The sequence below is a fragment of the Drosophila sulfurigaster genome, chromosome 3, assembly GCF_023558435.1.
Source record: "Drosophila sulfurigaster albostrigata strain 15112-1811.04 chromosome 3, ASM2355843v2, whole genome shotgun sequence".
Classification (NCBI taxonomy): Eukaryota; Metazoa; Arthropoda; class Insecta; order Diptera; family Drosophilidae; genus Drosophila; species Drosophila sulfurigaster.
Window position 1 is genome coordinate 10673318 of NC_084883.1, and position 15546 is coordinate 10688863.

The 15546-nt window shown below is 38.8% G+C and overlaps 1 protein-coding gene across 6 annotated transcripts in view; it reads right to left on the reverse strand.

The window, feature by feature from the left end:
• LOC133840728 (bromodomain-containing protein DDB_G0280777) overlaps positions 1 to 15321 on the reverse strand; it is a 58226-nt gene extending 42905 nt beyond the window's left edge. For 3 of the 6 annotated variants that reach the window (XM_062272748.1, XM_062272747.1, XM_062272746.1), the window contains exons 1-3: positions 14656 to 15321; positions 6508 to 7390; positions 681 to 2830 (exon numbers count right to left, since the gene is read on the reverse strand). In XM_062272748.1, coding sequence (XP_062128732.1) covers positions 681 to 2830; positions 6508 to 7260 — 2903 coding nt within the window. In that variant the 5' untranslated portion in view covers positions 7261 to 7390; positions 14656 to 15321. Of the gene's footprint in view, positions 1 to 423; positions 626 to 680; positions 2831 to 6507; positions 7391 to 14655 lie in introns of those variants that run through there. The other 3 variants (XM_062272749.1, XM_062272750.1, XM_062272745.1) reach the window with 3 other exon arrangements.
• Between the last annotated feature and the right edge of the window lie 225 nt (positions 15322 to 15546).

A 15546-nucleotide genomic window follows, 5' to 3' on the forward strand; every position in this document is an offset into this window, starting at 1 on the left:
AATTTAGTAATTACTTGTTAATAATAATAATTTGTCATTAATTATAAATTTTTATTAATTCAATATCTATCTATATTAGAAATTTGTGTAAATGCTAAATCTATTTTATATTTTTTACTCCGTTAAATTTAACTGAGAAAGTAGACAAGGCCAAAAGAATCTATGAATATATGTATGTACATATATAATTTTAATGAAAGATCACTTATAAAAATGAATTCGTTTCATAAATAAAATATATAATATTTATTTTCTTTTTAGGAACTCTTCGGCCAATTAAAATCAATTTTGAAATAAACTAAATCGCTTTTGCAACTTTTTTTTTTTTTAGAAGGAATTTTACTTGCAAAATAAATAAAATAACTTTAACAATCCATTTTGCATTGCTTGAAACTATGTTAAATTATTCTGGCAACTCATTCCCATCTCTTCTAACAAACTCAACCACCCTACGCACAACTATTGCTGGGTATAAACATGAAACACGAAAGCTGAGACAAAGGAGCGCTTGAATGAAAATGGAAATGGGCATTGAAGTGATCGATGATGCCAGAGGTGAGAGTTGAGGCTGAAGCTGTGGCTGACGTACAAACGTTACAAAGAGCTACAGCAACTGGAAATGGCACTGGAATTGGAATAGAAATTGGAATGGGGGGAATTTGAATTGAATTGAAACTCACCTGCGCATGATGGGCAGCGGCAACGTGAAGCGTCCATCACTCATCAGCGGAGCGGCGCCCGGGAGCGGAACCGTCGATATCACTGGCGTTAGCATTGGCACTGGCGCTTGTGGCGGAGGCGGCGGTGGCAGCGGGGCAGCCACCTGCGGCGGGGGTGGCAAAGGGGGTGGCCCCCCACCCGGCAACGCGCTGTACGGCGGCGGATAATGGCTGTGCAGAATGTCGGGCAACAGAGCACGCGCCAATCCCAATGCCGCCGGATGAGGATGCGGATGCGGATGCGGAAGGGGATGGGGATGCTGATGTGCATGTGGATGTGGATGGGGATGCGGATGATGCAAGTGGGGAGGTGGTGGATGCAACGGCGGCGAATGGCGCTCCACATGCAATCGTCGCGGATGCTGCGGTGCCAATTGTTGCTGCTGTTGTTGTTGCTGCTGCCGCCGCTCGCGACGCTCTCGACGACGTTGCTCGCGTGTGCGCAGCTGTTGCTGCTGCAATTGTTGCTGTTGCTGTGGGGAATTGCTGTTGTTGTTGTTGATGTTGCTGCTGTCGTCGTCGTTGTTGTTGTTGTTGTTAGTAAGATCATCGGTTTGGCATTCGGTTGAGGTGAAAGTGCGTGGAGGCGTTGCATTAACATTGATTACTTTGACACTGTTATTAGCACTGGACACATTCACATTCACATTGCTCTTATCATTGCCATTGGTATTAGCATTTGCATTTGCATTATTATTATTTAGATTACTCGCATTCGAATTCGAATTTGCACTGGCGCTGACACTGACACTGCTGCCACTGCCACTGTCGGTGGCAGCAACATGTTGCACATCCACATGGGCATTATTATTGAGCTTATTTTGGACACTTGCACTAAACACTTTCGACGCTGGCGCACAATTATTAATAGCAACAATGCTGCTGTTGTTGTTGTTATGGTTGTTGTTGCTGTAATTACAGTTTACAACACAAACGCCGTTATTGTTGAGAATACTTGGCTCTTGCGTTGCTGTTGCAACTGTTGTGCTTGTGGGCGACGCGACACAATTGTTGCCGTTGTTGTTGTTGCTGCTGCCGTTGTTCACTTGTATCGTTAGACTTGGCTGCCTTTGACAGGACTTTGTTGCTGCGGGCGTTATTGCAATGCTGCTAACTGCTATTTTGGCCTGATTGTTGTTGTCACTGTCATTGCAGTCGCTGGCTTTAAGAAACACGCTGCTGTGGCCATTTGCAGTTTGTGTTGCTGCCGTTGCAGTCGCTGTTCCTGTTCCTGCAGGCGGCAACTCAGCAGCCACATTCAAACGCATCGTCGTTTCGATATCGATATCGCTATCGTTATCGTTATCGCTATCAATTTGCGACTGACTCAAGCGATGCTCAAAGAGACTTTCACTCGCGCGAAATTCGGCATACAAACGTTCGAGTTCTGCCAAACATTTGTTGGGCCGCAGCGCGTCGCTGCTGCTAGCGTTGTCGCTGCTCGACGTATTGCTGTTGCTGTTGTTGTTGTAGCGCCCCCGCGACAACCACGAAGATAATGTGTTGTTGTAACTGCAATAACCACCGTTGCTGCCGGTGTTGTACGCATCTGTTGTGCACGCGCCGAACGAACTCGAGAGACTGATCGTTGTTGAGCACCGCTCACCAGCGCTGGCCAACAGCGTCACTCTCTCAGCTGCTGTTGTGCTTGCTCTCTCAGTTGCTGTTGTGCTTGCTCTCTCATTCGCTGTTATGTTTCCACTCTCAGCAGCTGTTGTTGTGCTGCCTGCCTGCTCGTTGTCGCTGACACAGTGACTGCGACTGCGGCTGCGACTGCGACTGAGGCTTTGACTGAGACTGAGAGTGCGATTGAGCGCTGCTGTTGCTTTGACTGCAGCACAGGAAACAGGTTGATTGACCTGCACTGCAACAGCAGAGACGGCAACCGAGGCAGCGCCTGTTTCCTCGTTTCCAGTTGTTGTTGTAGTTGTTGCAATTTCTTGTTCATCGTCAACATTGTTGTCGCTGTTTTCATTGATAATGCAATTCGCTCGGCTGTCGTTTTGATTTTCTGCACTTTGTTGTGATCTTGCATTCGTCGTTGTTGGCCTTTGTGTTGTTGCCGTTACTTTTTGTGTGTCGTTTATTGCTGGATTGTATAATGCGCAGTTCTGCAAAAGAAAGAAAGAGACGAATAAATAGAAAGAGAGAAAGACGCAAAAAACGTCAAGTTTGCATTAAGCAAATGACAAGATTTAAGTTTCAAGCGCTAATTAATGTTAATTGCCGGGGGATTAGCGAGTGACCAAAATAAAAAAAAGGTGACAGGCAGTCACACACACACACACACAGACCAAGTCAAATCCCGAGGATATACACAGCTCTAACAGTAACAAGAATAGCTCTAGCTCACAATCCAGCAGGCGCATAAATGTGCGCTTAATTGAATTAATTAAGCCAACGCATAAACATAAAATCGTCACAAGTAATTGAAGTGTTGTTGTTGCTGCTGCTGTATCCCTGCCTGGCGTCTGCATGCTTGCTGATAAAGTTATTGCTATTGTTGTTGTGGCTGCATGACTTACTCTCGCTCTCTCTCCTCTCGCTCTAATGCCCACACAGATGAGTGCGTCTGTATTAGAGCTGAGCGCATGTCGTGAGTTTGACGTGACAAAAAGCTTTTATGAATTAAAACTGCTAATTGAGAGTTTTGAGAACACGAAAAAGTGCGCAAAGCAATGAAAAACACTAAAGCTCTGCAGACTGACGACCGCTGAGACTTGAGCCGCACTTTATAATTAAGAACTGAGATTGTAATTAATTTTTACTCGCTTCCACAATTGTTTATACTGCAGGAGTCCATCTCTAATAGCACCCTAGTGTGACCCCTTCCACAAATACACACACACACACAATCTCCCCAAAATCCTTATCCGCATCATGAGAGCTTTATGGGTCCCCATATGTGTGTGGGTGTGTGTATGTTTATGTGGTGAGTGTGTGTGTGCGTTTGGGTTCTAATTATGTTACGCTGTGTTACTTGCATTAATTACGTCACAGAAATATAATGTGATTTACTGTTAGCTCAAACTGCTATCACCAGTTGTTGTTATTGTTGTTGTTGATGTTGCTGTTGACTTCTTGTTCTAGGTGCTGCTCTTGGATTCTGTTTTGTTGTTGCTCTTGTTGTTATTGCCATTGTTATTAATATTATTGTCGTTTTGTTTTGTTCACTCTTGTGCAATGTGGCTGCGATTTGCTGTCAGTGATTGTTGTCGCTAGTTGCAATTGTTGGCGCCCGCCCCAAAAAAAAAAAATACAAATAATCTAAAAAAAATGTACCAAACCAGTCCACTGCAACGGTGCCTGACTGCAGCTTTATAATTAACGTTTTGTCATGAGCTTTCTATATTTTTAGAGGTTATGTGCGATAATTACGTGTCGCTTGTCCACTCTACTGATACAGTACAGTGTGCGCCATAAGTTCGCTCACCGGGTTGAATATATATATATTGTACACAGTATAATTATGCGCTTGAATACCCCTATAGCGCAGTCTGTCAATCGATTGCAACCCCTCTTTTTGCGACACCGAACCCTATACTAAATATCCCCGTCTTACCTATGCATCGATGGGGTCGGGGGTGGGGGGGTAGCTGGCACACATTGTCGACATATTTATCGTTTATTTAAATATATTTGTACTCTTACTTTGTTTAGTTTCGCCTTTGTTCTTTGTTCTTTGCTTTGCGGTTAATTTTCCATTCCGCTTGCGCACCAACAAATATGTACAATGTGTGATAAGAGCATAGAAATAAATTTAAATGCATATTTCCGAGTATATTGTAAGCCCTCATTCTCATTTCCAACATAACGGAACGACCCTCAGAACACACCCCCCACACACAGTCATACACGGACACACACATCGCACACACACTTTGCACTCTGGTTAAACCGATAGCGAACCGATACCAATTACCAATTGCTCAAACGATGCCAATGTCGAAGCCGATGTCGATGTCGATGTCGATGCTGATGCTAGACGACATCTGGCACTCTCTTATCGAAGTCGCGGGCACTTAAGGGCCTAAGTGAAACATTAGCTCTTATCGACTGCAGAAGCTGTCAATGGGGGACTCGATAAGGGCTCTCTGCCTAACATACACATCAGCCTTGACATCAAATTTGATGGCGCCACATTAGGCGTCTAAGTGCGTGCAGTTGACGTTTTGCGGCGCCACCGAGGTGACAATTTTATGGGACTCCATGCCACACGGTGCAGTTCACCATAAATAGAACAATGAATGGAGCTGAGTTACATGAAGCTAACATATTTTATAATATAACTTTTTCAACCATACGCTGTTTACTTTTTACTCTCACTAAGTTATGCTTGAGAGCTGTAATATCAACTGCATTGTAAGATAACAAATACATACATATATTCGAAATTTAACACTTTTTAAGTAAAACAAATCGATTAAACGAGACTTAAATCATAGCTACTAATTTTCGGTAATAGACATCAATTTCTGATTAATAATGACATTCTATATCCATACTATATCATTTTCAAATTATGAAATTATATATATTTTCTATAATATAATATATCGTGTCAATTACCATTTAGTTTATGAGTAAATTGGGAATGTTTCTTAAGATTGCAATGTTTTACAGAACGTTATATGATTGAAATGGGTTATGATTTATTTTCACAGATAGAAAAATGTTTAAATTGAAAAATTCTATTTTTTAGATTGAATTCCAACTATGATTTTTTTTACTCGAAATTTGTTTAAAATATTTAGCTTTTTTTAGATAGAATTAAAAATGTTAGAATAATAATCTAATATTTAGAAAATTATTTGTTTTCTGTAGACGAAATAGAATATTCTACACACATGAATAAATTAAAAATATCACCTAAGTAAGTTATATCTATTAGTACCAGTACTTAGATTGAAATCTTCTTATGATATTTTTTAAATCAAGATTAAATTTTTATTATATAAACAAAAATCGGAAATTTTAGAATAATAATCTAATATTTTTAAAATTCCCGTTTTTTCTGTACAGCGGTAGTACAAATACTCCATAGACTCTATGTCAAAAGGGAACAATTTGAAAAAAGCATCCCTAAATTATATCGATTAGCAATAGTTCTATTTCTTAGATTGAAATCTTTTTATATTTTTTAAATTTCAAGATTTAGTGTTTAGATACAAGAAAATTAAAAATTTTAGAATAATAATCTAGTATTTTAAAAATTCCTGGGTTTTTTCTGTATAGTGGTAGTACAAATATTCATGAGACGTTATGTCGAAAATGAATAAATTCAAAATATCATCCCTAAGGTATATCGATTAGCAATAGTTATATTTCTTATATTGAAATCATTTTATAATTTTTTTAATTACAAAATTTTCTTTTATAAGATCGAAAAAATCATAAATTTTAGAATATTAAACTAGTTTTTCGATAATCCCTGTTTTTTTCTTAGTAATCGTAGTAACACAATATTATATAGAAGTTATGTCGAAAAGGGATAAATTGAAAAAATTGATTCTAAGTAATATCGATAGTAATAGTTATACTTAGATTGAAATTATTTCATCAGTTTTTTTAAATTATTTTTTTATAGAAAAAAGCCGAAGCTTTAGAATAATGATCTAATATTTAGAAATTCCCGGGTTTTTTAAAGAAGTAGAGAAGTTATTTCAAAAATGGATAAATTTAAAACAATAGTTATAAGTTATACTGATTAGCATTAGTAATAACCTACTAACATAAATATCATCTTCTATGTTATATAAATTATACATATTTTGATTAATCGACTCACCTGCGATATGTAGTCATCGGTGAAGGAGCGCACCAAACGCTCAGCGGGAACATTTGCCGTTAGTTGATCATCATCATCATCTTTATCATCATCGTCATCATTTTTTTCAGTTGTAGTGGTTGCTGCTGCTGCTGCTCGGGATCGTTGCGATCTATCACATTGTAGATTGTTCGGCTGGACGCGAGCCAAGCTCGCCCTGGCCGCGCCCACACTGGAGACGCTGGCCTCGTAGAGGGATTCATACGAGGGCGGCTCCTTGATGGCCGTGGCCGCCGAGGAACACCATTGGGTGAGTGTGTGCGCCGGACTGCCGTAGTAGGATGGATACGAGTAGCGATTCCGATGGCCGCCAGCTCGACTCGTCTTGGCTGCCTCGAAGGCGCATCCGCCGCTTAAACTAAAATTGGGAAAAGGCACGGGAAGAGCTGATGCTGCTGCTGCTGCTACTACTGCTGATGCAGCAGCAGCTGCTGGCGGTGTTTCCAATGGAAGTGGTGGCAATAGCTGACTTAGGGCAGTGCTCCGGCTGGTCTCGTAGTTGCTTTGCGATTTGCGCAACTTGCGATTGAGCCGCTCATCGTCATCGTCCTCATCCGAGGAGCTGGCCGTGGGCGTGGTGCGCTCATAGGGCGTCCAGAGCATTGAGGAGAGCGCCTCCTCAACGTCCGGTGGCCGATGATGCTGGCGATGCGAGGGCGTTGCCATGCTGCTGGGTGCCCCATGGCTGGGCGTATTCCTTTCCGATATGGACATGTCGGCTGCCTGGACATTGCTCGCTCTTTAGGCTGCTGTTGAATGAGTGGCGTTTGAAGCTGGTTGTTTGGAGCTTCTGTCACTTGGCAGCATGCTGACTGCTAACTGCTGACTACGCCCACAGCTCACTCTGCAAATATACAAATACACAAATACAAATGCAAATAATTGTAGACTGTGTAAATTGCTGTCGTGTTGCCAGAAAACTTTTAACTAAGCAAATGGTTGACAAATTAAACGCTTAGAAAATGCCCCCAAAAAATATTCGGAAACTAGCAAAAACTTTTGCTCGGGACTCGAGCCCTTTTATTTTCCAATTTGATAAATTGCGATTAAAGCATTTAAAATGCCAACGAAAAAGAAAAAAATATATATGTATGTATATATACAAGAGGGAGGGAATGAAAATGGAAAACCGAATCGGAACGCAACGCAACGAAATACGCCAACAGACATGAAAAACAAGCTTCCGTTTTGTGGGGAAAATATATGCAGAAAAGTTTGCGAGGCAAAACTTTTTGGCAGCCTCTTTTGCCCGTTGGCAGTTGCTCCTCCCCACGTTTCTCTCTTTGGGAGGATAGAAAAAACTTTACCACACACAGACACACACATACACATTTAACTTAGCTCGTATATAGGCTGCAAGCGTTGGCTGAGACTGCGTCTGATACCGTTATTCGCATTAGAAAGACTCACTCAGCCAAGTTTAAAGTTGACTGCCAATTCGGCCCAGAAAATGGCTTAACAGCCATCGGACTAAACGGAGAGACATTGAAACGGAAATGGCCGCCCATAGACGTCACTTGAAGCCGTTGGGTGCCGTTTCCCCATTCTGTTTGCTGTTGCTGCCACTGCTGCTTGCCACTCATGCAACGGCAACAGCAGCAACAGCAGCTAAAGCAGCAGCATTGACTGCACGTTGTACGTTAAGTACATGACACGTTTATGCGTGTTAAAGCATGCTCAGACTGAGATCATGGTAACACTGCTAACCTACTTTTGAGCAGCCTTCATAGCGAAACCTCTGAGTCCACTGGCCAATTGGCTTATGGGATTAAATACTTGTTATACGCAGACTTATTCTAACGATTGGTTGTCATAAGAAGCGTACATTGAAAAACTTGAAATACATGTATTTAATCCATATAACATCATGATTGAGAAAAATTAATGGTATTGAACTACATTAAAAACTATAAAATGTGGAAAAAGAGTGTAATACAAGAATATATCATGATTGCAAAGAACCTCATGACATCGCTAATTATATGTACAAAGTAACATACTTTTTATATAAATAATACATTATTTATTTATTTATTTACATATTAATTATTATACAAAATAATATACTAATTAAAAGAAGGGAGTTCTAGTTACTAAGCCCATCTACTCAGTGTGTAAATTTAAATTGTGCAATTGTATTGATTTCATTCGTTCATAAAAATGTCGAATATTGAATTTAAAAAAAAATGAAGTTAAAACTCTGATGACTGAAATCAACTGAACTCAACATTGAATTATTTTGCTATCGAAAAAAGTTATAGAATAAAATTTTACTTTAAGTTTCCATTTCATTTTCGTCAATTTATAATACATTTTTTCAGGAAAACTTTGTAGCAATTAGAATTGTGTTAACTACAATGAATAATAAATTTTTAAACGTTTACTAATAATAAATACAAAAATATTTCGAAAATAATCAATGTTTGTACATATATATGAAATAAACAAAAATTATACAATTTTCTCTTTCGTCTCATTATCTAATATTTTTAATTTTCGTTTATTTGTATCTGAAATTTCACCATTTAAAAATTTTCAGTTTGCTATATGTTAACCAGAAAGAGAGAGTTTAAATAAATTATTTTTCGAAATGGTTCACAAAAAAAAGATCTTCACTAAAAAATCGAGTTTGTTGTAGAAATCCAATTAAAACACACTTCAATGAAAAAGTCTCGCACAAGGAGTTTTGGGTTTGAGTTTATTTAAATTTGTATAATCTCAATATGTAGAACATTACATCACAAAACAAGTAAGAAAGCTGCAGTTTATTGTGATCGACTGTGAGATACCCGCTACCTATTTTCATTAAGACCATATTAAAACGATCATTATCTTAAAATATACTAAAAATATACCACAAAAATAATAAGATATAAATTGGATGCCCGCTACCCATTAAAAATAAAAACATATTCTTAAAACATAAACATAATATACCAAATTTTATATTCGGTATATCGATATTGTTGTATAGTATATTCAAAAGAAACAAGTAATTAAAAGTAACTAAAAAGTAATTCATAAAAAACGATTAAATTAAAAATAAACCAATATAGCAAAATAATGGATTTTAGGTGTAGATATTTGATTTAATAACAATTAAAACTACATACATTTAAAATACAATTCTTGAAAATTAAACGTGGCAGCATATGTTATAAACAAAGAAAACGTTCTAAAGTTCATGATAAACAGAAAACTTGTGAAAAGCAAAGTAATAAAATTAAAATTCGTGATGAATAGAAAACTTATAAATAGCAAAAGTAATAACATTAATACTGATTATGTATGTATTTGGTATTCAATCTTCTTGTTATATACTATAAGTAATCAGTTCTTTGCATTTCCACTTTTAGAGCATTATCACGATATCGCGCTACGCATAAACCAAGTGTTGGTAATTCCAGCTGTAACCCACACACAATCGACCGCATAAACTGGCTCTGACTTTGGCTTTGGCTCTGGCTCTCGCTCTGAATCGAGCTTCAGTTGCTGGGCGGTTGCCTCTTGGCCGTTTGCTGTTAGCTGTTGGCTGTTGGCTGCCATTGAAGCTGAAGTTTTATGTGTTGCACATCCTAAGGCGCTTTGCTGTTCTAATTTTTTCTCTCCTTTCACTCCACACTTTTTTATAGAGAATTTTGGGCAAACGAGGATGGGAAGGTTTTCTTGGTATTTGAGAGAAAGAGAGACCGTAGTTTGGTAGCATTGAAGGCGATGTTTTTGTTATGCTTAAATAAAGATTTGTGTTAGTGTGTTTTATTCTTTGGCTCTGTGGCTCTGCAATTGTAGTTGTGTGTCTTTGTTGTTGTTGTAATTGTTGTTGCGGCGCACTTTGCTTGTGTTTGTTCAGCAAGTTTATGTGCATTGCTGGCCTTCATTGTTGTCATTTCCCATTGTTGTCGCTTGGCCAAAATGAAGAAAAGTGCCAGCCAGCTAAAGCCAACACAAAAGGCGGCCACGTTGAAAGCCGCCGCACACAAATTAATATGTGCAACAATTGAGAGGAGTGTGTGCAACTGTGTGTATGTTCGAGTGTGCCACACTCTGTAAGTGTGTGTGTGTGTGTGTGTAAGCCTTGTTATATGCATGTTACCTACTTTTGTGAGCTTTTAATTAACAACAAGTGTGCGCCTTGCATGCTCGGAACAAAGGGACCAAAAAGAGAGCCAAAAGCGAAAAGGAAAGCCTTGAAATTTTCACACACACTCACATGCAAACAACGCTTCCCTTTGTGCTATTAATAGCAAAAAACAAATGAGAGAATTTATTAAAAAGTACTTTAAATAATGCATTATAAAATGATGCTTGGATTTTGCCTGGGCTTAAATACAGATTATGGGACAAAGCCCTCAGCCCTGCCCCAATCAAGGAAGATACGCTGTATGCTCGAAATGTAATAAAAAATTTAAATAATGTGAAGGAAAGTGAGGACAAAAAAGTACGAAAGCTACAGTAGAGTGGGTTCGACGGTAAGATATCCTCTAGCCATTTTCAAAAATACAAAAATATACCGAAAGCTATATTTGGTATATTGATCTACGTTCAAAATATACACTAAGGCTAACGGGTATAAAAAGATTAATCTTTTCATTTACATATTATACAAATATACCGAAAATATGCCAAAAATATACCGAAATATACCGAAAGCTATATCTATAAGCTATATATAAGATAAATTTGATATATGGATGTTACTATGTTCAAAATGTACATTATGGGTAGTGGGTATAAAAAGATAAACTTGTTCATTTACATATTCTACAAATATACCGTAAATATGCCACAAAAAAACTAACATATGCCGAAAGCTATATTTGGTATATCGATATTGTACTAAAATCAACATATATCCTACATATATCCTATGGGTAGCGAGTATAAAAATATAAATAATCTGTTAATTTGTATATTCTACAAATATACAGTAAAAATACAAAAATAAACCGAAAGCTTTATTTGGTATATGGATCTAATACTACGTTCAAAATATACATTATGGGTAGAGGGTATAAAAAGATAAACCTGTTCATTACATATTCTACAAATATACCGAAAATATACCGCAAAAATACTAACATATACCGATTTGATATATCGATTTTGTTCTAGATTCAAAATATACCCTATGAGTAGCGGGAATAAAGAGATGAATAATCATTTTACTTTGCTGCTTATAAAGAGCTTCTTAAAGATATTCCTTCGAAATTCGCAGCAACTTTAAATCAGAGAAGCAAATACATAAGAAAATCAAATACAAATAGAAATAATTTATGTAAGGTTGTTGCTGTGGAGCAGCAAAGGCGGAAAATTGCTAAGAAAGAAAAGTCTACGCTGCGATGTGAAAATGTCACGCAAATGAGCAAAAATTTTCCCTTCAGCATATTTTTGCATAGCGCAAAATTCAATGAAATTATATACGTAAATATATATATGTATATATATATATATATTGCTCTGCTCTGCAAGAAGTACTTTATATTCTATTTTATTTTTATTTTCATAACTTTTTTTTTTTGGGTGTTTGTATTTCTTTTTTATTTAACTAGACGTGCGTCTGTCAATCATGGCCCAAAGTGGAGCGGGGTGTGCGGCGGATGCCGGGTGCGGTGTCCAAGAGAAACTTTTTTTCCGCTAGGGAATACAGTGCGCAGAAAAAGTTAACAGGCAGGCGTTGCTATTGACAGCGTTTGAGCTGGAGTTGGAGTTGGAGTCGAAGTTGGAGTTGGAGTTGAAGTGGAGGCAATGGCAAATTGCTGCCAGTATGTTTGTAATGCAAACAAACTTTATCTAATTAAAGGAACACGTGTTTCAGACACGCCCCCTAAATGTCTTGGGTACCCTCGATGCTTGATGCTCAATGCTCGATGCTTGATGCTCAATCTTCATCTAGAACAACATCTTCATCTTTGCGAGCTGCTTTGCATTGATGACGCACTCGAAATGCCTTTTGATGTGCGACTGCGACTCACTTTGCATTTGCCTATTTGACATATTCACATACGAGTACGGAGAGACGCTTTGCTCTTTGGGCCAACGTTTCCGTTTCCTCTTTATTGTTGGGAGTTGGGCGTACTCTATGCCCCTAGGCCCATCAACATACGAATATCGCATCGTCTAACGTCTCTAGTTGCCTGTCATGCGACGTCAAGTCGTTTGGCTGGTTTTCCCAGCCAGTCGACAGTCGTCTGTGAGTCTGTCGAGAGCCTTTTGAGTTGTTTGTCAATATGTAGACCATTATTCAATCAATATATTGACACACATTTCATTTCAACCTCCTGCCCCTTGCACTACGGCAGCCAAGTGCCGCTCTTCAAGACTCCTTCCCCCCATCCAGTCCCATCCCCTTCGCTTGCTTTCCCTTAGAAAGCCGGCCAAGTGCTAATCGCAAACAAAGTAGTTTTTGCTTGAGTTCCATTTCGATTTCGTTTGACGAGTTCTTTTTCCTCCCACACCCACGCCGACATCCACGCCCACTCTCACTACACGCCCCCATCCCACACACCTATTTTATGGCCGGGGGCTGTTTGGGTTTCGTCTTCTTCGATTGATTCCTCCAATTCCAAACGTACTTTGACACACTTCCATGCCCTGGGCCCCAGGGACGTTCATTTCCGCTTAACTATTGTGCGTGGGGCCTATGCCCCGACCCCCCTTTTCTCCTTGCCCCCTTTCCCTTCCCCGCTCCACTTCAATTGAATTTGAAGCCCTCTTTTATTTGCACATGCGTCGTTTTTCTTTCGTTTTCCTATTTTTGCTTTCTTTTCTATTCTGCTCTGTTCTTTTCGCTTCGTGTTTTTTAATTTAATTCTACGCTTTTCGCTTGGCCACTTGAGAACTTTTCTCTTCTTGGTGTAACTAAGACTTAGACGCCAACGATACTGAAACTGAGGCCTTGAAGTCAATCGAAAAATCAACATTGGCATCGCCATCGCCATCGACATCCACATCGACATCGACATCAGCATCAGTTGTAGCAGTTTCATCATCTGCCAAATCGTTTAAGCTATTTAGGCTTTGTTTACATGCGAGTACAACGTCTAAGTTCAAAGTAGACTCATCCCATTCAAAAACCAAAATGCAGACACTATTTAGAGATTTGCTATGGATAAGTATAATTCTGTTTTATCGAGATGAAGCAGTAAAAAGTGAAGCAGACACAAGGGAACTCTGCATAATAGTTAGCAATAAACATAACAATAGTAATAATGGCCAACAGAATAGCAAAAGCTTACTTTTTAATTAAGGAATTTAAAAAGTTAGAAATCCAAGATTAGAAAATACTTTAGCGAATATTCAAAACAAATTTCGCCAAGCTTAACAAGTAAGGAAGCTACGGTTGAGTTTGCTCGACTTAAGATACCTTCTACCCAATATGAATAAAAGCAAAGCAGTGTGGTATTATTCTTAAAATATACCGAATAATGTACCACAAAAATACTAAAATATACTTATGGTCATACATATATGGTATATCAATGAAGTACTACATTCGAAATATATCACAGTGTTAAAAAAATACAGATTTGCAGATTTGACATACAAAAGTATTTCTTAATTGTCTTCTACGATTTGTTTCCGATCCAAACCAGATAGACTGACATAGCTTCATTGTCTCGGCTGCTAAAGAATATATATTCTTTATTCCTATGGGTAGCGGATACAAATCCCAGAATAGGAAATTGTTCAAAAAATATTTTAAACCAATTTAGACAAGATTAACAATATTTCTCAAAATTAAAAATAAGATCAAGTTATCTCAAATAAAACTCTAGTTTTCACCTGTAAAGTCAAAAATCTATTTATAAAAAAACAAGTAATCAAATTCCTACTACTATTTCAAGTTATTTTTGAATGAACTCAATTATGATTGAAGACTCGTTCACCGTTGGCCGGTCAAAAGCGCATCAAGATTTCAGAGCTCAACAAACTAACAGCACTCAACACTTAAAAATGCAATTCAATTAACATTTTTGGGCAGTCTGACTACACCTGGACCTCTTGACTTCAATTAACCAACTATAAACAAGCTGCAAGCGGCAAAATGGCAGAATGTTTAAGTTGTCCTGCTTCTGGCTTCAACTTCAGTTGATGCACTGTTGCACTTACCTAAAAATGTTGTCCTGGCCGGAGTGAGGGACTTTAAGACGCAGCTTTAACTTTCACAAAACTTTCACTGACGCACTGACGGGGCATGCAACTTGAGAGTTTGCAGCAGTTTTGCGTCCGCGGACCCCGAAAAAATATGTTTGCTGGGGTTTGGCTTAATTATGCTAAAAGCAGGCAACAACTTTTGCACCTGCGTGCCCAAGCTAGAAAAATGAATATTTACACAGGAACTAGAACGAGGGCGACGACGAGGACGAGAACGAGGACGACAGCGAGGACATGAACGTGAACGTGAACGTGGTCGAGGCCGCAATGGGACTAGTAAGTTGTCAATGTCAAAGCCATTAAGTGTGGCAGAAAAGGCAAACAGACGTTAACAATATGCTCACAGTGACTGCAACTGCAGCTTGTTGCAATTATTCTTTGCCGCTGTTCTGTGTGATTTTATTTCATTTCACAGTCAATGCTCGGACTTCACAAACACACACACACACACAATATGTTGACACACACACAGACACATCGTATGCGTAATGTCACTATTAGCACATGAATTGCCGTGCGAAAATAACTTGGCAAACTTTCTCGTAAACTTTCGCTAAAGTTTCGTGTTGATTGGAAGAGTTAATTGAGAGACGCGTTTCGCTCACATTGCGACTCTGCGACTGCGACTTTGACAGCGACGCGTTACGAACTGACTGACTGCCAAAGCTGGCCAAACAAAACCATTTGCAATGCGAACTTGACTTTAATGGAAAGCCGAAAAACTCAACACGCACGACGAACAGAGATTTTGGTGAGTCTGCGCAGTCTGTTGCACGTGCAACGGCGGCAACTTCCAGCTTGTGTCTACATAACTACCGAACGAGAGAGTGTGTGCTTGTGTGTGTA